The sequence below is a fragment of the Amphiura filiformis genome, chromosome 1 (assembly GCF_039555335.1).
Source record: "Amphiura filiformis chromosome 1, Afil_fr2py, whole genome shotgun sequence".
Classification (NCBI taxonomy): domain Eukaryota; kingdom Metazoa; phylum Echinodermata; class Ophiuroidea; order Amphilepidida; family Amphiuridae; genus Amphiura; species Amphiura filiformis.
In genome coordinates, this window is record NC_092628.1 from 67,250,726 (window position 1) to 67,276,145 (window position 25,420).

Here is a 25,420-nt window from a genome sequence, read left to right on the forward strand (position 1 = left end):
TATGTCTACTTCATCAATACCAATATCAGCAGTAGATAGCTACTTCATCAATACCAATATCTACAGTTATGCCTATTTCATCAATACCAGTATCAGCAGTAGATAGCTACTTCATCAATAACAATATCAACAGTTATGCCTGCTTCATCAATACTAATATCAGCAGTTATGTCTACTTCATCAATACCAATAGCAGCAGTAGATACATACTTCATTAATACCAATATTAACAGTTATGCCTATTTCATCAATACTAATATCAAAAGTTATGCCTACTTCATCAATACTAATATCAACAGTAGATAGCTACTTCACCAATATCAGTAGTTATGTCAACTTCATCAACGCCAATATCAGCAGTAGGTAGCTACTATATCAATAACAATATCAACAGTTATATCTACTTCACCAATACCAATATCAGCAGTTATGTCTATTTCATCAATACCAGTATCAGCAGTAGATACATACTTCATTAATACCAATATTAACAGTTATGCCTGCTTCATCAATACTAATATCAGCAGTTATATCTACTTCATCAATACTAATATCAACAGTAGATAGCTACTTCACCAATATCAGTAGTATCAGCAATAAGCAGTAGATAGCTACTATATCAATAACAATATCAACAGTTATATCTACTTCACCAATACCAATATCAGCAGTTATGTCTATGTCATCAATACCAGTATCAGCAGTAGATACCTACTTCATCAGTAACAATATCAACAGTTATGCCTACTTCATCAATACCAATATCAGCAGTACTGAGATAGCTACTTCATCAATAACAATATCAACAGTTATGTCTACTTCATCAATACTAATATCAGCAGTTACGACAACTTCTTCAATACTAATATCGGCAATAGATAGCTACTTCACCACCAATATCAGCAGTTATGTCAACTTCATCAACACTAATATCAGCAGTAGATAGCTACTTCACCAATACTTCATCAATACTAATATTAGTTGTTATGTCTACTTCATCAATGCCAATATCAGCAGTTACCTACTTCATCAGTAACAATATCTACAGTTATGCCTATTTCATCAATACTTATATCAGCAGTAGATAGCTGCTTCATCAATAACAATATCAACAGTCATGCCTACTTCATCAATACAGCAGTAGCAGTTATGTCTTTATACTTCATCAATACCAATATCGGTAGTAGATAGCTACTTCATCAATACCAATATCAGCAGTAGATAGCTACTTCACATTAACTTTCGCAATCACAGTTGGTGTCAACATGAAGCGACCACCGCACGTAAGTTTGGAGATAGCATTTTACATTCACAATATTAAATTAGAATGAACAATATTCTCTTAGTACTAAGCCCTAGATAATAACAAACAAAAAAGCGAAAATAGGTATGGCAGAATTTATACGTAAATGGACTGAGTTTGAAAAAGTATGAATATACAAGGACTATTGTGTAACTTTGTGGTTTCTTTTGCGTTTGTAACATTGTTTTTAGTTGATAAATATCCGCAGAAGATAATTCATCAACAGATATCTGATCAGATGAAATAATCCGAGTTTCAGCACTAGATAGCTACTTTGGCAAATACTAGCATACAAACACCAGCAGTAGATGAATAGGCTTATTTCATTCATCAGCAGTATAGATCAGACAGGGTCTAATTCTGCATAAAACCGGGCAACGTTATTTCTATAGATCTGCTGCGCATTCAAATTGCATTGTATTGCATCGTAATTTCATTTGTGTCTATGCTAATTATGTTTACACAACATGAACTCACATGTTTTCAAGCAAATTCGCCGATAATAGGTGATCAAAAGCGATCGGATGTTACAAAAGTACAGATCGCATTCAGCTTACTTCATATGAGATGATCTTTGGAAAAATACGGCATAATTTGTCTTGGTGTTTGCAGAATGCCATGCAGTAAAATATTAATACGTTGCGGCAATTCATGATTGACAACTAACAATCGGCGTGTCCTTCGTATCCTCCACTGTCAATTTCTTATCCACTCACTAATCCTCACAAAAGCTTTGTGTTGATTACGTAATGTGGAGGCAAATTGCAATAAGTACAATGAAATAATGAGTAGGGCGGGCTCCGAGGCGGGTTTCTTCTTCATCTTACGTAACAGTATTGTTCTCCAAAAACCCGGAAGCTTGTCGTTTGGAGCTCTAGCTGAAATACAGCAAGATAATGTAAGATAGTAAATGTAAACCTGTATTTTAGCTAGAGTATCTCGAGCTAGTATAGATGATTGTCTCGAGACAGCAAGAAAACACAACAAAACGATTGCGAGGACCATTTAAATGGAATGAGAGCATAAACCTCTGCACTCAGATGCACATGATAGGTTGGTTCCCTTGATGCTGACAATCTGGTTTTTAAAAGATTTACAACTTCAAAAAACGGAATTACTTCAACAATTATTACACTAACATCAGTGTGGTAGATGGTTACTTCATCAATACTAACATCAGCGGTATATGATTACTTAATCAATATAACAATACTAACATCAGCAGTGGACGACTATTGTGTGTATGTCATCAATACCAATATCAGCAGTAGATGACTACTTTATCAAAGATGATTACTTCAACAATATATCAATATCAGTGGTAGATTGCTACTTCTTCAATACCAACATCAGTAGTAGATCCTTACTTCATTAATCAATACCAACATCAGCGGTAGATAATTACTTTATCAATGCAACAATGCCAACATCACTACAGTATATAATTATGACTAGTTCATCAAAACCATTACCAGTAGTAGATGACGACTTCATTAATACCAACATCAGCAGATGATGACTACTTCATCAATACCAATATCAGCAGTAAATAGCTACTTCAACAATACCAACATCTGCATAGATGATTACTTTAACAGCTATAGCAACATCAGTGGGAGATGGCTACTTCATCAATTCCAAAATCACCAGTAGATGATTACTCCATCAATACCAAATCGGCGGTATTGAAAGGTACTCCATAAATACCATGGCTACTTTATCTATTACCATTATTATAGTAGATGTCTTTTTCATCAATGTCAAATAGGCGGTAGATGTTAAAACTTCATTAATACCAATATCAGAGGTAGACACAAAATTCTAGTAGACCTCTAGCTTTGGATAGACGACTTCTTCCTCAATACCACATTAGCAGATGTAGGTCTACTTCACCAGTACTAAATAAGCGGTGAATAGCGACTTCGTCAATACTAATATCAGTAAGTATATGACTACTTCATCAATACCAACATCAATTGTAGATGACTACTTCAACAATACCATCATCAGAATTTGTAAAAATAGATTACTTCATCGATACCAATTTCAGCAATATTATGTCTATAGATGATTTAATTTCAACGATATCAACATCAGTGGTAGATTATTACTTCAACAATACCAACATCAGCAGTAGATGGTTTATCAGTACCAACGTCAGCAATTATTAGATGGCTACAAGTAAGAAGACAGAAGATATTAGGAAATACAGTGAAAAATTTAAGCAGAAAAGGGAAGAAAGAAGGATAATTCATATGGTGCATTTCTCTATGTTGTGGATAAATCACATGTACCAAAACAATTTATGGTAGTTTTGATTGTTTTGGTAAGTTTGTTTTGGAAAGTTTTTTAAATGCTAGTGCTCGTTATATTTGTGCTCGTTATACACAACAACAAACATCTACCTATAATACTTCTTTTAAAAACATGCCTCGGCATCTTTGTTAAACTTAGTGTGAGTTTCTGATGTTATTCAACAAAAATGTTATTTCAAGACATACTATCTCCTCACCAAACTCTGCAGTTTTCGTCTCAGTGCCCTCGTCGGGTACGCAATGTGGCGCTGTGTCTTGGTTTGCGCGCGCGTTACGCAGGCACCATGCAATCTTGACGCTCAGCCTGCAACCAGCCAACACACGCGCGTAACTTGATAACTACGCGAACGCCAAGTTCGCTTTACGTAGCCACATAGTTACGAGATAAGACACAAAAAGATATCACGAAATGATCGTGTAACTTTTAAACTCTTTGCTTTTTATAGGCCTATGTTGTCAACTGGAATGCAGAATGCAACATGTGAAATACAAAACTTGTCAAAGAACAAATAATTCACGGAATTATGAAGTACGAAGAACTAAAGCTTGCAGTTCTCTACACAAGCTGGGCGCCAAACAGGCATCTCTTGCTGACTCCAAAGGCTACAAACATAGGCCTATTCGCAAAGAAAGTTTGTCGGTGGCAACACCTGTAACTAATGATGCTAGTGTAAATCCAAATGGTAAGTCATAATTACTGCAACAAAACTTCGTAGAGAGAAAAAGAAGTAATAATTATGTTGAAGGTATAGGGGGTTAGATTATAGAGGGGAAAATGACACGGAGAGAATGACACAGTATAGGCCTATATAGCGATATAAAATATAAGGCAAAGGGTAATCGGTAGGCCTTCATATTTTTGGAGGTAGTCTACGTGATGGGCCAGATGTATACATGTATATACTTGTAGCAAGGTGTTCCGCGGGGATTGGGTGATACCCCTCCCCCCTTTTTATACAATCATCTCCCCGGTGTTATATATGCAAAATGTGTGTATTTGTTTAAAATCATTTTCGAGCGCTTAGTGCGCATTTTATTTCAAGTTCAACATCAAAATGCCATTTTAACTTACATGCCTGACCACTTTTCGCGCTCATTTGTGTTATTAAAGTTATTCTGGAAGACAATCTGCTTCACGGATTTTACACCGCCATTCACCCCATCCCCCTAAACTGTTTTAAAAAGTGAATATTATACGCCACTGTATACATTATTTATTTAATTTAAACACACTCCTCGGGTTGGAGGACAAAGCGGGGAGAGAAAGGAGTGATTAGTGGATTATGAGAGATTTGAAGGGGTTAGACGTAAAATGGTTGATTGGGCAAAGGAAAAGGGTATTGGAAGTGAATGAAGAGGAAATTGTGCGAGTAGGAAGGAGTAAGGGTAGGCCTATATGGGCCAAAGGATTTGAACGGATTTAGGTTAGGAGGAGGGACTGCAGGGGTAGTGCTAAGTTGCTTTTTGGGGTCCCGGACCCACCAAAATAGAGTTCGGACCCCCTGTTTTTAAATTTTCTTCAAGTTTAGGGGTCCCTGCAGACCCCCAGTTTTTTCAGTCTAGCGCTATTGTAGACATACTATTTATGCTGCTTTTGTGCAACTCGGACTCACCAAATTCTACTCCGGACCCCCTACTTTTTAATTTTCTGCACTAAGTTCGGGGGTCCCTGTGGACACTGTAGTGTTTAGTTCTAGCGCTACCCCTGGGAGGGAGGCCTGGAGCGTCGTCTTAGGGGTGTACCGAATCGACGGCGCCACCTCTATCGATTCTATAAATGCCCTTCCAAGCGCGTATTTCAACATAAATTGGTCTTCTCCTTATTAAAAAATATTTTAATTGAGCAATTTTTATGTGTTTTGCCAAACTGAAACCAATGATCAAAAATAACATAAAATATTAAAATCATGAGCTGACGATTAGCCAACTAAAGATTTTGAATGCTTGGACTTGTGCCAGTTCGTAAAACTTGGTGACAACAATTGTATGTTTTTGGCACATTTTCCCTAAAATGGTAAAAATCATTTTTTATTAAAAGTTGACTTTTAATGCCAATTAGAACAAAATAAATGAAAAGAATTTAGCCATGTTTCATTTGGCAAAACATGATATTGATAAAATATATTTTGAAATTTTTAATCCCAAAAGATTAGTGCTGTGTTTTTCTGGACTGTAAGGAGTCATTTGAAAGACCGTTTTGAAACCAAACTTCGACTTGATTATACTAGGCTATTTGTGCAAATTGGCCCGCAATCATAGTTTCAGGAATTGGGGAGGTGGTGTCAATCTGTACCATTGCCCCCGGGCGTCACAGTCCTTAGCTACGCCGCTGGGGAGATGAATGGGAAATGTGAGGAACAGGGTGGAGAAAAAGAAAATGATGAGAAGAATCTGTGTGAAGAGTTGGTCATTTGAATCCAAAGCTCTCTTTAAATTAAAGTTGACAATGGTCACAGTGACAGTCCTAACACCATCAATATCGTCTGTTTTACTTCAGGATATTCAGCATCCACCATGTATATTGATTCAAGGAGAGACACCAATTTTGCACCATTAGGTATAGCTAAGAACCCATCATCACGTCATCTTGACAAGAGGCACAAAGAACGAAGACAAAAAGCTCTACATATGCTGATCTCAGAATCAGATGATAGCGATGATGGTGATATCTCTTCCTCCCTGACATCATCAGAGAGTAGTTTGTCATCACAACAAGATGCTTCCTACACAGATACATCAACTTCATCATCGGATGAGTTTCATTATGAACCTTCACGTAGTGTACAGATGAGTAAGGAGATGTTATGGCGAACAGGTGTCTCCAAGATATTAACATCGGTTGTAGAAGGTAACATGTTGCCATCTGAGCCTCCACCTTATTGTGTGGAACCCGAAATTCTCCCAAAAGCTGAGGATATCTTGGCTGGGATGAGAAGGACTAAACAAAAAGCAAATGGTGAAAATGTTGTCAGAAAGCCCTGGAAATTACCACCATTACCGGGACAGGGACCAGTGAATCTTATTGTTACCAAAACCATATCTCGACCACCCGTTTGTTTTCCTCATGAAGGAATAATTGGAAAACATACGAAGAAATCGGAAGACATTTTACGGGGAAAGAAACGTGGTCAATCATGTCAAGATAAAACTGTCAAAAGAACTGTAGCAAAGCCAAAAACATGCCGACTATATAGAAGATAAAAAAGGAGGATAGTGGTTAATAAAATATAGGCCTAATACTGCACCGAAATTGTCAATATCGTCATTATGTTTATGTTCAATATGTTCAACTTGGGCCTGTTGGCCTGGTCCTAGTAGATGTTAAATAATAATCATTACAGCCCTATCTTCAGTAGATAGCACTATTTCTATCACAGCCCTATATTCAGAAGATTGCTATCTTCAGTATAGATATATAGCACTATGCATACACTCATTACAGCCCTATCTTCAGTAGATAGCACTATACATCCACTCATTACAGCCTTATCTTTAGTAGGTAGTACTATGCATATACTCATTTAATACAGCCCTATCTTCAGTAGATAGCACTTTGCATACACTCATTATATATAGCTCTATCTTCAGTAGATAGCACTATGCATACACTCATCACAGCCTTATCTTCGGTAGATAGCACTATGCATATACTCATCACAGCCCTATCTTTAGTAGATAGTACTATGCATAGACTCATTACAATCGTATCTTCAGTAGATAGCACCATGCATACACGCATCACAGCCCTATTTTCAGTAGATATCACTATGCATAAACTCATTACAGCTTTATCTTCAGCAGATTGAACTTTGCATACTCTTCACAATTCTATCTTCAGTAGATAGCACTATGCATGCACTCATCACAGCCCTCTCTTCAGTAGATAGCACTTTGCATAAACTCATCACAATTCTATCTTCAGTAGATAGCACTATGCATACACTAATCATAGCCCTATCTTCAGTATTACGTATACACTCATCACAGCCCTATCTTCAGTAGATAGCACTTGCATACACTCATCACAGCCCTATTTTCAGTAGATAGCACTCACTATGCATACACTCATCATAACCCCATCTTCAGAAGATAGCACTATGCATACACTCGTCACATTTCTATCTTCTATATAGATATCATGCATACTCATCATAAAAGTATTTTGACCTTCAGTAGATAGTATACAAATATATACTGCCATGAGAGGTTCTGGTTAAAACTATGGGCCCGAGGTGAGATCAATTAGTACTATTTTCCTGAGGGCGCAGCCCGAGGAAAATAGTATTAATTGATCTCAACGAGGGACCATAGTTTTAACCAGAACTTCGAATAAAGGCAGTATATATTTGTTTTATATACTTCATCAAAATGTTCTTTGTTCATTGATTGGTTAAAAGAAAATTATTTGACGTTTTGACTCTCCAGCTTCTATCCTGAGTGAACAGCACGGCCAATTTAAGCACAACCTATATTATTTTGCCCTTCAAAAAAATCGAATAGGCTAAAATTTGGCTAACCAATTACAGCAGCGCAAAATCACGCTATGGCAGTATCGCGTGCGTGAACTGTTCCGTCGCATCGAATGCGCGCACGCGGAAGGCATGGTCAAAAGTACTATTTACGGCTTGGAGGTACTATTTACGGCTCATCCGGGACATTGAAAATACTATTTACGGCTTACAGGTACTATTTACGGATAGGAGTACTGATGGTAGAACTATTTTTGGTCATGTGATCCACCTTTAACCAATCAATGAACAAGAATATATTAATGAAGTATATAACACTATGCATACACTCATCACAGCCCTATCTTCAGTAGATAACACTATGCATACACTCATCATAACCCTATCTTCAGTAGATAGCACTATGCATACACTCATCATAGCCCTGTCTTCAGTAGATAGTACTATGCATACACTCATCATAGCCCTGTCTTCAGTAGATAGCACTGTGCATACACTCATCACATTTCTATCTTCAGTAGATAGCACTATGCATATACTCATCACAGCCCTATCTTCAGTAGGAATGTGCAGACAAGGCATCAAAACATTTACCCATTTCTAAGGTTACCCGAATTAGTTACACACATTCACTTCAAAGAAAGTAAAACACATCAAAACCTTGCTGCAGCAGGAGAAAGTTTATTGCCCCAAAATGCTACCAAAATACATATGAAACAAACTGCATTAAAATATAGGTATATCACTCTCTTGTAATTATAATACAAAGATTACATAAATGATAAATACATTGTTGTGCTAATAATAACAGTAATAATAAATTATGACAGATCTCTGGTGTAATAGCAAATGCATGTAAAGTATTTTATACAGTATACAAGGAAAACAATCAGCCCAAGGGGGTACTGAGTACAAATGACCATACGGGGACGTGCTGCAAACATGGGTAGCTTTTTCTAAGCCAATTTTGGTATATGAATGGGTCCTCTTTTTTTTCAATTTTCTCGAAAAATAGCCCAATTTTGCCTCAATCTAGCCAGAATTTCAAAATTGTCCAAAAACATTTGGGAAAATTTGTAAAAACTTAGACAATATGGGTTTAATTTGACCGAAAATTTTGAATTTTGGTATATCAATGGGTCCAAATTTCTTTAAAATTTGGTATATTTATGGGTCCACTTTCAAATTCTCAGCGGCACACCCTATCAAATTCAAACTTGAGTACCCCCCGGTGAAAATCTGGTAGGATGTCTACTAATTATTGATAATTTTGGTTATTACTGAAAAAGACAAAACAAAACATACAACACCTTATTTGCAATTGCTATATGATACAGCCACCCTAACACATTCAAGGTATCAATGTTGGTTTAGGTCAATTCAATCTTGCCGAGATTGCTGGCATCACATTATTCACCATCATTACAAGTAAACATGAATCACTGAGCCGGCCCACAGATTCTATATTCAGGGATTCTCAAACTGACTTGAAATACACAAACCCATTTCACATAATTAGAAAATACACTCTCTGGCTTGACCTCAATGTGGAGTACCCTCCACTGACTGATCTCATAGATGTTATCCATTGTTTACCATATATGGCACAATAAACATAGTTATCAAATAGGTCATCATGACTTTTTTTAAACCTTTCATCTCGCAACTTGATTTAAAACGCATTACTCTTGTACATTAGATGTTTTGCACGAAAATACAGAAAAAGAACCAAATAATCTTATGTGCGTAATTGTATACCTGTTCATTTGATTCTTATCGTATACATTTGTATCTTGGGGATTGCAGGACCTATTTTCATAAAGACTTAAAATCCAACCTAAGTCTCCAAAACCAATGAGTTCAACATCTCAAAATTGAGGTTTGAATACTCCTGATGCACTGCATCTTTGTGAAACTGGGTCCAGTTTATTTACATCCAACCCCATGGAATCTCTAGTCAATAACCCATGCCTTGTCATCAAGATAGCAATACAAGTATCCCAAATTACATACAAACATTTCTAGTGTGGTTCTTTCCAGTATACATACGAGTTACATTGTTCAAAAGAAAGCTCCCACTAGGGAATGGTAAAAGTGTTAATTCTTGAAGTTAACATTAATTAACATTTTGAAATAATTTCTGGCGAAATAACATCTTTAGCTGATGAGGTAAAAAAGATTAGTTTGGTTTAAAATGGCAACTTTAATTATAATATTCAGCTTTAATTTGGAAATGATTTAGTACACAAAGATTAACACTTTTACACAATTTACCGTGGATATAAAACAATTTGGTAAAAAAGGGCAAAGATCAATTCTGTACATCTGTATAGCTGCAAATATTATGGATGTCAGCAATTCTCAGACATTGGATCAAAACTAGGCATGCTTGTACCTGTATGAATGCATGTAACAAATCTGTCAACCCTCACCAATACCAAATCTGACCTGGCCAAGATCACCATCCACTCGGTCAAGGTTGTTCTATCTATCGCAATTAACCATTTCATACCCTCTCTATTTGTTTGTTCGGGCCCTTTCAGTCCAGTCAATTTCTCGACATAGAAAATGATTTAAAAAAATCAAACTTTAGGTATTATTTCACAAACAGACATATGGCATGTTTTGAGATTTCCCCCATTTAGTGCAATAGTAAGCTTTCCCTTCGTGGGAGCAAGACTGAACAACCAAAACAGCCAATGCGATAAAAAAGAACCAGCGGCAAGTGACATGCTGATCAAAAGAATTCACTCTGTTAAAGGCAACTAAATAGTTTTGAGCATATAAAAACATGACTCGGCTGATAGACTGACTGAGAGTATATAAAGTTTGATTATATAGGAAAATTAAGTACCCCAACTTGCAAAAAGCTGTATTATTTTATTACATAGTCTTGTTCAATGTCTTCAAGATACTGACATTAATATACAATAAATAGTGCATAGCAAAGTAAGTTTGAGGTTATTAAGTTATTGTTTCCACATTACTGCACTAATGTCCCATTATGAGAGATATATACAACAGCATGTTCAAGCAAAATGAAGCATTGACTCCTCTCCTACAGAAACAAGTATGTGCTTGGTTTGGGTAATCTACACAGCACCATCTCCAGATTGACAAAATGCAACATTATTAATGTGAAGTGGGCCAGGACATTTGTCAGTGATTGCCATATTTTGGACCTACCAGTGGTCCCAAAGATTAAGTGGGCCCAACAAATATGTTGATATCTTAAAAGCCATTTTGAGCCAAATCTCCCCCCACCAGACTCATAGAATTCCACAGAAAAATACCCCAAAGTGACAAGTGCCCCTTTAATCAGACTTAGTGCCTTCTCAATCAGTTCCAGTGCCTCCCCCAAACGGATGACTTTTGGTATCCCACTGCTGAAATATGTACATTTGTTGTTCTTCTAACAGAAAATGAATTTACAGATTAATTTGTTTCAATCTCAAATACAAGAACCCTCAGTCTTTGATGACCAATTTAAACATTTCCCACTAATTATAATATTGACTACAGATCCTGCTGATATGTACAAGAAATAACCTTTATATTACATTTCATAGGTTAAAAAAGATAAGTTAATTATTAGCTACATCATACTGATCAGTCACTTGTTGCATAGATTATTGATCTACAGCTGCATCTTTCATGCCAGCAATCATCCATCATGTAGTTTAGCAGTTGTTGGCACACCAGCGACTGAATAGCTAGAAGTTGAACTCATGTGAGTGATATCGCCAGTAAAAACTGATCTGGAGACAATCACTAGTATGTAGCATTTACATATTTGATGGGTCAACTTTTTTGGGACATACTGTATATACCCCCAGCAAAGTGTCAGCATGTCATCACTGAGTTGTTAGGTAAATCAGAAAACTTGAAAATCTACAAGTGAATGTCTCATTTTGCTTGATTACACCACTCCTTATAATATATTACAAATTCCAATTGACTTAAGTTAACATATAATTTGTACTTTAATCCATTTGGATGATTTGGCATAATATTCAGTAAAAAATTGATTGATTGAGTTTCTAATGTTTGTTAAAATAATAAGGCATCTCCAGAGATATTTATTCAAATGAAAAACAAACAAACAAAATCAGCAACAACAAACAGGTTACACTCCTTTACAATCACAATATCATTCATAGAGAAACTAGTGGTAATCAGGTGAAAGTGATCCAATCAGCATAAAACAGTTATACAATATTGAATTTAAGTTTGTGATGTTACAAAAACAGGGTCCATCTCATAAAGACCAATGTCTTAGCTGGCTATCTTCATGTATGTCTCTTAGGATAGCTTGACAGGCAGTTTGCCTCTGGGACAGATAAAATTAACACATGCAATAGGCTCTATATAATGATAGCTGTTGAAAAAGTTCATTAAACCCATAGTGGATCTGAAAAAGTTCATTAAACCCATAGTGGATCTGAAAAAGTTCATTAAACCCATAGTTGATCAAATTACTAATTTCGAGCTATAGAGGCCCTGCATGGTGCCTTCGTGAAAGAAAGTTTCCTACTATAAAGACCTAACTTTTAATTAACAATAAGGCGCCCGGTTATACCACCGCGTTCAGCAAGTCATCAACACGATACTTGTAAACAAACCATGCTCGAGTTTGATTGATAGATGACGCCACGCGATAAATTCTTTTTATCTCTGTCTTTCATTATAGTGCTGGACCCCCAGTTAACCAATTCCATCTGATAGAACCTAAGAATTATGCCAGTGGCCTGAAAGCATAACTATTATACCTAGCTGTAATTTTGAAGTGGTGTTCTTGATCAATCACACAAAGCTAGTAATGCTTGTAGGAACACACTCATTAAACTTATATAACCATTGTCAAATATACCATATCATCCTCAATTTCCCCATGTATGAAACACACAGCATCAAAGTTTTCAAACAAGAAAACAAATTTTGGTAGCTCCAACTTATTCCTTTATATCATTACATACTCATTCAACACTTCTATTGCACGGAATACACCATTTTACCATAAAAGAAATTGAAAATTCATTCTATGATTAAATTTTTAGTTAACTTTAAAATAGTAATACATCCTATAAAAATTTCATTTCATACATCCTTAATGAATACAATTAGTGGACTTAATCAATTAAGTCAAAACATCTACACACCTGTAGCTCAACGAAATGGAGCATCAATTATGTCCTCAGCATGTACTCTACATGTAGGGGCTGGTAGGTCTGCCCACAGACTAGTTGTAATGTATACTATTTCTCTTCTCGGCTTGTCTGCGATGTCAACACGTTGAGGCAGCTATGTTGTGTGCTTATCTGTTCGATGTATATAACAGTGCACCTGTGTACGCCAGTGCTTTGAGCAAAAACTTGCGATTTGAAGCTGTGCCCAATAAAAATGCCACTGACATCACTGACTTGCCAAGAACAAGAAGAAAAATAGTATAATAATGTTTTATACGTACGACTATGAGAAGACAACACTACATCGTCTGAAAGTGTAATCTTACACAGGATCGTGAGTGTAGTACAATGTCTTTTGATGTAGTAGCTATCAACCTGTATGTTGCGGTAAGGCTTTTATGACATCCTTACAGCACATACTTGGTTATCTCTTAGCATTTACTTCAATGCTATAATTTATAGTAATGCAACTTCTGACATCAATACATGACATCATTGAAAACTTATTAGGCAAACAAAGTAAAGTAAGTAATAAGTGAGAACTTTATGGTGCCATACCCAGGATGATCATGTGTGCATAATACTCACTATAGGAATGTGTAGATGGTTCAACTTAATTGTTTCTTTGACTCATTATAACCAGTCCAGTGAGTTGCAGACTTAACATGTTAATTGCCCATGACACCCTACCTAAAAGTTTCAAATGTCAACAAAGTCCTATTCAATGTGAGGTCATACATACTCACTAGATATAATCAGTGTATGCATCTGAGCAGAAACCCACACCCACTTTAAATCTGAATCATTACACTGGGTAAATGTTGGCTTGTTTTAAGCTTTCACAAGATGATTACTTGTCCTTCATGACAATATCAATATCCTGACACACCTTGGAGACTTTGTCTGATATGGTGCCAAATCTCTGTAGGTCAAGACCCATGATATTAGCAAGGGCGGCTACTTCACTGTACTTCTTCATCATGTTGTATACTGCTGACAGGCAATGGTACACTGTGTAGTGAAAAGAAAAAACAAGACTCATTGATGGTGATAGCTATGTTTTTACTAGGGGTGTGTATAAATGAGTTAACCATTTATACACAGTTATAAACCTAATAAAGACATGCTTCTTGTTATTATTCATTCATTCATTCAGCTGCAAAGCAGGCGACTACAAAGTTTCTCCATGTACTACGATTGGAAGCCAAAGTGGTAATGGCATCTGGCAGTAAAAAGTTGTCGATATCCCCAAACAGTTTTTGCACATAAGACAAGTAGGATGTTCTTCGTCTTCCAGGTCTACTTTTAACATGCAATGGGGTATCATTATTACCAATATTTAATGTGTGAAAAGTTCCTTTTACTGGAATCGCACACTTTCAAGTGTATAGTACATGTACATCCTCATGCAGTGCTGCTGACTGGCAGGTCACACAATGGATTATTCCAGTTGAAATCCATATACCCCTTTTAAAAGACATGACTTAAATCACCCACACAGGCGTCAGGTATAGATTTCAAATAGAGTCACCCATTCAGGTAACCCCATTTGAAATCTACACTTAGTTGACAACAGCATTGAGTTCTGCCCAACTGGTAAACAAAATCTTGATAAAACCTTTACATACAACTCAATAATGATTTAGCATCCCTGAAAGGGATCCTAATGTACCAGATACCTACCTGTATCTTCTGACAGCTCCCCTGACTGTAGGCACTGATACAAGGCACAGGCAAAGTCTATGGCAAAATCCTCAGAGATCTGTGAAGAAAAGAGTATATACATAAAATACACACAAAGTCACAAACACATACATAAAACATGTTTTTGTCATGATTGGGATGGGATAGAGTTGGAGGGAGAGGGGGAAAGGGTTGTGACTCATGCAATAATATCATCAATGTGAATATGTTATGTTGACAAAGAACACTGGTAAACACTACATGTCATGGGTGCTACACAAAAAATCTAAAAGCAGCTGTTGATGTTATTAGACAGCACATGAAATGCATACAAATCTTCATCAAGTGACCTTCCCAAATAACCCCATAAGACTGCAATCAGCCTGCAGCTCACAATATGAGAAGAGAAGAGAAATACCAGAACTTGGTATATAGACACCCTAGCAAATAGATACCTACATCAAAATATTTTTTGACACTGATCCAGCAAGACCAAAAGAGGGAACATATATAGTTTAGAAAACTAAGTTACTATAATTACCAGCAAACACACTAACGTTTTTTAAAACATTTTTGTTGGTTTAGGTCAAAATTTTGTAAAAATATTGCAATGTTGGGTTATATGAAGGTTATGAAAATAATTTGTATGAAAAAACACTACAAGATAGAACATTTATAAATATGTTTTTCAAATGTTATTGCATAATTTTATCAACACTTGAATAATATTATGTATGAATATTTTGTAGCAAGTTTTTAAAAATGTTTTTGAAATGTTATTAAAACATTCTTCAGAACCACATTAGCCAATCAAAATTGATGTTAGGAAAATAAGCAGAGTGTATGAAAATTTCAACTCCACATACAATGCACAGTGCTTTTGAAAACACATTTGCATCACCTAAGATTGATTCATTATCTCTGAAGATAAATGCCTGTACATTTGCTCGTAAGTTTCAACTGTTTTAGTGACTTTTTGTTTTTAAAATGCAAAAATCACAGGATGTAATATGAAATAGTTTAGAAAGTGCATATTACTTGATGCTTGAGAAATTGGACAGAATAATGCACTTGCTGGGTTATTTTTTACCTGGTACTGAGCTAATGTTCCTACTTTTGCTAATAAAAGTATTCCATTTTCACTTTTACTGATTTGGGGCTGAAGTGGATCATATCATGTCATAATTAAACAACATTTCTACAATGAGAATTTGACTACACCTGAATTGAGGCTGAGGTGTGGACCAAGGAGTAATATTTTTGACTGGCTGGCTAAATTAGTGAGGTCTGCCATCCAGCAGCCACATACATAATGCGATTGAATGAATAAATGAGTAAGTGAATATTTGAAATGGTGTCCAAGGAATATGTCCAACATTCAAATCTTGTTTGTTTCAAACTAGTTCAAACTATGAGTTTGAGTAATGATCATGCTATCAGGAAAATTGGAGTAATTTGGTCATTGTTTTCAAATTTTATGGCAATTACAAATAATTGACATCAAAAAGGTGAATGACAATCTGAACACAACAAATGTCTTAGGACTGTATTTGGCTATGCATAAAAAACCAGTCACAAAAGCAACTTAGTTGTACATTATAGTGGATCATTTTCATTACTGCCTTAACTTTTTTGAATACCTCAATGACCAATTTACACCATATAAAGTTATTTTGGGAACTAAAACAATTACTCACTTCTATGGACCAATCCCCAACAACTCTAGCAGCTAACTGAGTACAACACCAAGGACACCAAAAAGCGGGACAAAGAAATATGAAAAAGAAGAAATGGTAAGAAAAATGATGGCTGTTTTCTATTGGTTTTGTACGGCTCATTTCACAAAGGTATTTTTCCTGTTCTTTCTTGTCATACAAACAAGATTTGGCATTTGAGATTTTCCTAGGACACCATATTTGAATACAATGTGAAAATAAATAAAGTATTTCTGATCTCAGTCTTTTGTTTGCATGTTTTGTATTTTTGTCTTTCTACAACCACAGAAGCATACTAGTGTATGTATAGGCCTATTTGACAATCACAACACACAAATCTATCACATAAAAGCAGCCTAATTCCCCCAGTCTGTAGAAGACAAGCTGCAGTGTATCTGACAAATCGTCATGTTGATCAGTAACAAGTGTAAGGTTTGGGATGCTGTACAGATTTGTCTGCACATGAACTATTTGTCATCTTTATTCTGACAAATAAACAATGACAAGGCTATTAAACAACAATAAATAAAGTGACTTCAAACCCTTATTGAACCACAGATCACACACTTACATATGTACATTAAGAGTGACTGTTGGAATCAGATTTATACCACTTTAAACTGTTCATCAATCAGTATAAACATACAGGAGCAAAGGTTATCTATCCAATTAATTTGTGAACAGACTACATATAACAACTATAGTAATTTTGCACATTTTCTACAATCAGGTGGAACAAAATTGTATTTTCTCTTTGGAATTCAATGTTGGTTGTCAAAAGAGAGTTATACAAGCAAGTAAGGGACCATTCACAAACACTTGTTCAGGGGGGCCTGATGCAAATAAAACAATGCAAAATTCACTTTTTTTTCAGGGTCCCCCTTTCAGATCCCCTTTTGGATGTGAAAAATGTCTATCAACCCCATAGAAGATAGTATAACTCATGTCCTACAAGAAAAATTAAGATTAATTGGTAATTCAGGATAAGGAAATGGACTAGATAATCCAAACACAAGGTGCTTGCTATAGTACTTACAGTATATTTGGATATATTATATGCAAGAATAGCTGCTGGTTGTACTATGGCATCAAACCCTGTAAGGAGACAATTACAAGCTAGAGATGACACCACTCTTCCATTGGTTATCTGTTCTCCTGTATGCGATGGCCATTCTATGATAGATGTCAACCAATGGTAACCTTTCCAGCAGCTACAGATGTTACACAGCTGTAAGAATGACAATCAAACAAACACAGATTATTCAAATAGTTTATAGTTTGTTGGTGCAGTAAGACAAACTGTTTCGTAAAAAGGCCTTAAATGACCATTGTAAACCTTGCAACACATTTTGGCAATATCATATGGAACTGGGCACGGAACAACAACCCCTGCCAAAGCAAGAATTTATCACTGGATATATATTTTCTGTGTTTCTTGACATTAGCCATCTTTAAAATTAAAGTATGTTTTTTAAAACAATAGTATAAAAATCACCCAGCAAAAACAACCGATTTGTTTCTTCAGAAATTATGTGAGGCAATCTCTCAATGCAGCCTAATTATTGACATAACTTTTAAGGTATATTTCTTGCACAGATGCCACTGGGTTTGTTAAAAAACTTGATTAACATTGTAACACAATTGTAAGCTTACAATTACATCCTTTTTGTGTGGTGTCATCCAAATCCGGTTTGGCCAGTTAAGCTTCCTCACATACTCTCAAAAAATCTCCATTGTCATCTTTCTCCTTATTTTTTCTTTCTTTATAACCATTTTTAACCAGATTTTTTTTTTCCAATTTCTCCACTTCAAATATGAAATTCGGTGACACATGATCGCAATGACAGTCCACCGTGACCTGGTTCCCAGCAACTTTAAAGGTACCTATTCAATATGTATAATACGGTAAGCACTATCAGCAGCCAGCAAAACTCAGCAGTGTTGCCGTTGCAAATATTCATTGCACTAAGGATGAGATGAAAATATCAAGGGATTTGTCCAGGTTTTTCTCAGTTTTCTTTGGAAGGACAGCCGAAGAAACAGCTTTTTTGTTTTACAGAAAAATGTCATTCCGCTAAAAAATGGAAAAGTGGCATCTGTTCTTGGTAATATTAATTATTGGCCCAATAAATTCTTATGTAAAACTCAGTGAAGTGAAACAAGTGGTATTGTGAAAAGATTTGACCAAGAATCTTATTACACTACATTATGTAACAAATTTGGAAACTGGACTAATATTTGACACTCTTGATCCTTACCATCCTGAGTACAGCAATTTGGACTTCTAATGTCTGGCATTCACACATGCTGACAAAGTTCATAATCATGTGGTCATCATTTTCTTGCATCAGTGTAATGACATCTTGCTTGAGAAATGCGAGCTGTAGGCAGTCTACCAGAGGATGAAGAACATCAGGTGAAAGCTCTCCAACTGGAAGGCTTAGCAGTTTACCTGCACAGAGAACAAAACAATATTGGAGCAACTTTAGAATAGTCATCATCACTTCCAACTAAACCATTATCCTAACCCTTTCCCTAATCTCTTAATCCTAACCATAATGCTAAACTGAATCATAATTCGCTGTCGTAGTGCACATTAGAATATGACCGTTGCAAGTTCAACTGGATCACGTTTTCTTTGTTTCAAATCACTGATCGAAATGATCACAACACAAAGCCTATGGCATATCAAAATTCGGACAGGTGTATGAGCCAAGGCTTGGAGCAGTAACTAATGGTTACTAATGTGCAGTACGACAGCGAATACATGTACCATCAACTGATCAGGTAGCACATCCACTTGTCTTTAAAGGTGGGTGACCTGCTTCATGGATTACAAATCTTATGAGGGTATGCACAATAATTACTAGGGAGTTCAGATATATAGGTATACAATAAATAAGTACTTGAAATATTATGCCCTATGATCATAACTTTATTTCATAGAATGAAGCATTTTGATAAGCCGATGAGGGCTGAACTCTATGCCTGACACACAGCAAATAACGCTGTACAAGTACATATGTATGATACATGATTGTGGATTTAGGCATTCACAAAACCGCTTTCTAAAGCTGTGTTCAAAATTCCTCACTTAGTTTCATCATTTCAATCATATGTTAAGCTTGAGATTCCATCTCACTTTCTGATTTGATCTGACCAGGCAATGTGAAAATGTAGCATTATCCTCAATTCCTCATCAACATGCTCAGTTACCAAATGCACTATTGATAAAATCCTTCCATCTCTATCATTTTATTGTTTGTTTGTTTTTCGCTCCCTGTACACATCTCAATTTCACAATTGACAGGAAAGTTGCACATTTTTATTTTGGGTTTTAAATGTACATATATCCTATCACAAAAATGACAAAGATCTATGAATATATCCTGCACAATTTTATTATGATTTTAAAACTTACCTATAACCAGAAAGCATTGAGGATGGACAGGGGGAGGGGGATCATCATAACAGTCATCTGGTATTATAATTAAGGACACTTTCAATGAATCTAGAAGGGCTAGTTCTTCAGGTGTCAGCAAACCCTCTGGAACACTGGCTTTCACTGCATCCACACAGGCTTCAGGCTAAAATAACAAGAAATTGTTTCATTTTAGTAAAATTAGTCATAATCATGGTACAAGTACATGTAACTTACATTGGAAAAGACATCACTCTTTAACTGTACAGGAAATCTGAACTTATTTTAAGTCAGTTCTTATAATGTCAATTTCTGAAGAAATATCTTGACTTCAAATCCTAATTTCAAAAGCCAAACTACCCTAGCATAAGACCAAGAAAAAAATCACACTGGTTTGTGTAAGGGTACTGTGTGCATAGCTTTCGAAATTCATATTTAAGCACTTTTCCCCACATGTTTTTTTTTATTCATATAGCATACCCATTGCTCAGGGTTTCGGGTAAGTTACTATGACAATTTTTTCATGCTCAACAGCTAGTAAGGTATGAAGAGTATTCATAAGTTATGCCATGCAGCATGTTTCAGTTGTCTTCATTGTGTGTAACATATCTCAATATACTGAAATTCAATACAAACAACACATGATAGTGTTATGAATAAGTTAATGTCAAAAACAAAATTAATATTTGGAATATGAATTTTATGTCACATTTCAACAACCAACAATTAGTTACTACATTAGTATTGGCACATTTATTCATCACCTGCTGATGTTCATAACAAATTCTTCATGATTTGATATAGTTGCAAAATATCTCTACTTAAAATTAAAACAACAATAGGAGTATCCACATGGGAAAATTACTAGACTATCTGAACATACCTAGTATCATATATTGAACAGTTGATATCAGGCACTAGGACATTCACTTACTGATTTGCATACCAAGGATATCATATTTATACTCTAAGGTATCAAATATGACATATTATAGGGGTAATGGATCCAATACCAATATAAAACCGACCATTTCAAACCATGAATTAATTTCTTGTTACTATTCTTTTTATTTTTATGCATTTCTTTTTGACAAAATGTACAATATATAAATATGTGCCAAAAGAATGGAATTCCTTTGCTAAGGATTTGTGATCATAGTTTTATTTCAACTAGAGATATTCATATCATGCATAATTAGCAATTCCATCAATTCTCAAAATTGATGAAGTTTCATTTCTGTTAGTTCTTGGAATTGATGTTGGGCAAGAATTCTAGTAAAACTCCATTCAAATATATGACTAAATCCTGGCTGACTTGGTGTGTATTTTGTGTCTTGATTGAAGTAGTTTTTTTTTAAATTTTGCATGTAAAAGGGGGTAAATTTGATATATAAAATCCTTGAAATGGGGGGGGGGTAATAGTAATAGAACATGCTAATTTATACAAGCAAAGTCAATGTTAGGTGCACTGTTCTAACAGGTCCTGTATATAACTATTAATATATTTTGCTTCCTCATAACAGTAGCGTCCGTGTAACTAAATGTGGCGTATCTGTAGGGCACAGTCACTTTGTGCCGCATCGCGTACTACAGATGCACTGCCTTTGATCACGCATGTATGACATGCAGACTCTGCTGTCTCAAGAAATCCAAATGGAATAGCTGAGGGCATTTATATTCCATGACAGTAAACATAGAGCTTTTGACAATCCTCTTTCCTTCATCACTATTCCTAAACCTGTTTAGCTATAACTGCTGAGAGCTGATTCAGTTATTTAATACTTACATTAGCCTCTTTGAAAAGCTTAAGGGTAGCTGAAATTGGCATTCTTAACCTCCTCATTGTTTCCTGATATTTTTCTTCAGTGAGTTCTTCATCTATAAAGCTTTTCTTCAGTGATGCTGGCGATGTCTTGGCACCACTCAAAGTTCTTTCACCATTTGTGGATGATCCAGATGCTGCAGCATCATTCTCATCCTCCTTATTAACAGATTCATCATTATTTACACTAGCACTCTTCTCTTTACCAGCACCCCCATCTTTATTTGAATCTTTCCCAACTCCAGCCACAGCTGCATCTTGATTGGCTGCTGATGTTGATGGCTCATTTGCATCTATGCTGCCATTGGTTGCTGTATTGGAATCGATCAATTGCTGTTGTGAAATGGGGATGACTGGATCATATGCTGGTCTATGTCCTTGTACTGTGGGTTTGCCCATGGGGTTGGCTGACATGGAATCCATTATGGGTTTTAGGATGGCTCCTATAGGCCTGAAAATTAACAACAAGAATATCAAATTTGTGTTGATTTAATATCAAATTCAACTAAGGTAGTGATATAAGATGGCATGCAAATACCTGTTTCTTTGAGCTCACCTGATTATTCCTTTCCAAGCTAATCCCTTCGATGCCCAGAAGGATTGAGTCAAGGGTCCTTGTATATAGACACAATATAGCCATGACTCATACATGCAACCTTGCAAGCATGAATCCTTGTTAATGCTTTGCAATTTCCAAAAACAAATCAAAAGATTTAAAGGCCTGCCATTCTCACCCCTCTATTTCAGGTTATACTGGTTTCATACATGCCTGCCGCTTGCTGCTTTGACGACGATTTTGCTTCACTGCAAAGTTGCACTAGAAATGCTAGCGGTGACCTGCAGCAGGCCAATATATAGATAACCACTGCTTTGCCCAAAATTGTTTGATATCAGAGGGACATTCTTCGTATTCAGAATGCGGTTCGATATGTCTGATGTGCTCTAGTGTCCCACAATAAATACTGTCCAAACGTTCATACCCCACCCCTTAATATTGGTATCTCAATTGTAAATTATTTGGTATTGCATTGTTACTAATTTATTACAAAATGTTTTTTTCTATATCATGTTATTTATATGTATGTGTGTTGAGATGAAAATAAAACTGAACTGAACTGAAAGTGACAGATCGCTAGGAGTCTAATTCAAGTCAACTTGGGAGCAACGCCACACTGATGTTTAAGAACAGGAATCAATTTTTAGCAGTGATAAGCGGCAACATCGGCTTTCATAGTCATCGCTGCCACTCAGCGGCATGTTGTTCTGCTTGCAAAAAAAGTATACAAGCGGCATGATGAGGTGTCACGCCACTCAGCAGCAAGTGGCAGGAAGTATGAAACCAGCACTAGTTTATTCTTTTATGCAATTGGACGCTTATGTATATGATGATACAAAGAGAATAATTATGACATTTATATATTACTTACACAATATCAGCTTGACAGCAGCTTGGTATGCAATCAATAAAGTGTATAGTAATTTACTAAAATGTCACAATCTCCCTGTCATTTTACTTACGTATTTAAGATTTCTTGCGGTAGATTTATTATAAATGATGGAATATGTTTACTGGTAAGGAATTCTGCAACCTCGTTACTGAAGGAATTACAGTTGTGATCAAACAAGTTGTACTTATCACCACTGTTCAAGAAAAAAGAAAAACAGAAAAGAAATCTTATTATCTTACATTCCATAAAGTTTTGTGCAAATATCATCAGGTTTGCTAACATGAAAATAATGTTCCTTATGTTGGACATGGGCAAAAGAAATAAGTACTTTTCCGTGCTAGTGTGATTGGTCACTAGCGGTATTTCCCTAATCGGCTATTCGACTTTTTTACGGGGAAAACAAAAGATACAGTTAATATTTAAAGAAGAAAATGTGCGCTAAATTTGAATTTAAAAAAAGTTAAACGTGGCGGTTATAAATGAGGTTAATGAATTTGCATCAGTTTGTTTTTCAGGAATAGTGAAATATCTAAACATTGTGCTTTGGACCTTGGAATATCCCTTGGTTCCAAAGCACAATCTATAATAAATTACTGAAACTGGCGAATTGGTGAGGCTAAAAACTTTTACGGTTTACATTATTTCAGAAAACGGACTTTTGCGATGCGAAGAACAAGGTTGTGCACACTTCAATAAAACATTGAATCTTGTTTTTGTTTACGTTAAGGGGGTCTAATTAAGTTAATTAGTTCCAAAAGCACTGAAAAGGCCTTTCAGCCTAAAAGAACAATGCCATATTTTTCACTCGCATACTCTTTTTTGTCTCATGCTCCAGTCACTGCATCAACTATTATACATCACACAGTAGAAACTCATTAACATGTATTGTTTATTCAACTAATTTGTGAACATTAGCATGTATTCAAAGGATAACTGTTTGTTATGGAGAACATATTGTCAACAGTAGAGTGTTTGTTTATTGAATTAGTTCAAGTGTTTGATGCTTTTGTGTGGTTTGGTAGCCCAAATGGGTGATTTTCCCTGAGACTTTTGACAATTTCCTGTCCCATAGGAACAGATGGTTAAGAAAAAATTGGGTGACTTTTCAGCAATGCAGGTGCAAGTCTGGTAAGGTTATAAGCATTTGGATGTCTTGAAGGCCTACGTTTATTCAACTAAGGGACCAGTGGCGTAACTAGGGTTGGTAGCGCCCGGGGCAAGAAACAAAATCGGCGCCCCTACCCCCCCACCCGAGAATATCTTGGACACGGGCAGTGTCGTAGCTAGGGGTAAGGGGTTGTGGCTAAGGATACATAATGGTGCCCCCCCCCCCCAATTCTTGAAACTACAAATAAGGCCTACCACTAATTAATTTTGGTTACTAGAAGTTGAATATTGGTCTTAAAATGTTCTTTCAATTGATTTTGTGCTGAAATGCGCATGAAGTGCGCGCAAATTTTGACTTTCATCGCTTGGAGGGGCGCAAAATCGATACTGAATTGGTCAATTTGGCGCCCCCCTAAGGCTGCCGCCCGGGGCACGTTGCCACAACTTTCAAAATGGGATGCAAGGTAAAAAAATTCAAGTGTTTTTTTGAAATTGCACCTGATCTTCTCAATTGTAATTCTAAATGACAATATCCTCTCACCTCACTGATCACATTAAATAAAACATTATAATAAATTATATAAAATATCAGTACCGCAAAAGACAGTGACCGCGAAAGACGGTGACCGTGAAAGACGGGTGACTGCTAGTGTTTAGATATTTCACAATACCCTCAAAACAATTGATGCCCAGTATTAACCTCTAAACCATGATTTTCTAATTTCAAGAAGTTTTCAAAAGCCATAATGATATGATAATTTTCAATAAATTTCCTTTTTAAAGAGTTTCAACTTCCATGTAATTGGGAACCAGCCAAATTGGTTGTGTTTGCAGGAAAATTTTGAAATATCATTGTCATCATGATAAGGTTCCCATAGAGCTGCACAGGTTTATGGTTGAGATAGAAAACAATGGCAAGTAGTTTTTCTTTCATGTTACTTCATTATTTTG

General features: G+C 36.0%; 1 protein-coding gene across 2 annotated transcripts in view; it reads right to left on the bottom strand.

Moving 5' to 3' along the window:
- Nucleotides 1-8,752: 8,752 nt before the first annotated feature.
- Nucleotides 8,753-25,420, bottom strand: part of LOC140151554 (uncharacterized) — a 38,312-nt gene continuing 21,644 nt past the window's right edge. The window contains exons 4-11 of one of the 2 annotated variants that reach the window (XM_072173943.1): nucleotides 23,433-23,555; nucleotides 21,879-22,365; nucleotides 20,093-20,258; nucleotides 18,930-19,123; nucleotides 17,708-17,899; nucleotides 16,654-16,689; nucleotides 14,957-15,035; nucleotides 8,753-14,284 (exon numbers count right to left, since the gene is read on the bottom strand). In XM_072173943.1, the coding sequence (XP_072030044.1) occupies nucleotides 14,124-14,284; nucleotides 14,957-15,035; nucleotides 16,654-16,689; nucleotides 17,708-17,899; nucleotides 18,930-19,123; nucleotides 20,093-20,258; nucleotides 21,879-22,365; nucleotides 23,433-23,555 (1,438 nt within the window). In that variant the 3' untranslated portion in view covers nucleotides 8,753-14,123. The remainder of the gene's footprint in view (nucleotides 14,285-14,956; nucleotides 15,036-16,653; nucleotides 16,690-17,707; nucleotides 17,900-18,929; nucleotides 19,124-20,092; nucleotides 20,259-21,878; nucleotides 22,366-23,432; nucleotides 23,556-25,420) is intronic. The other variant, XM_072173951.1, reaches the window with a different exon arrangement.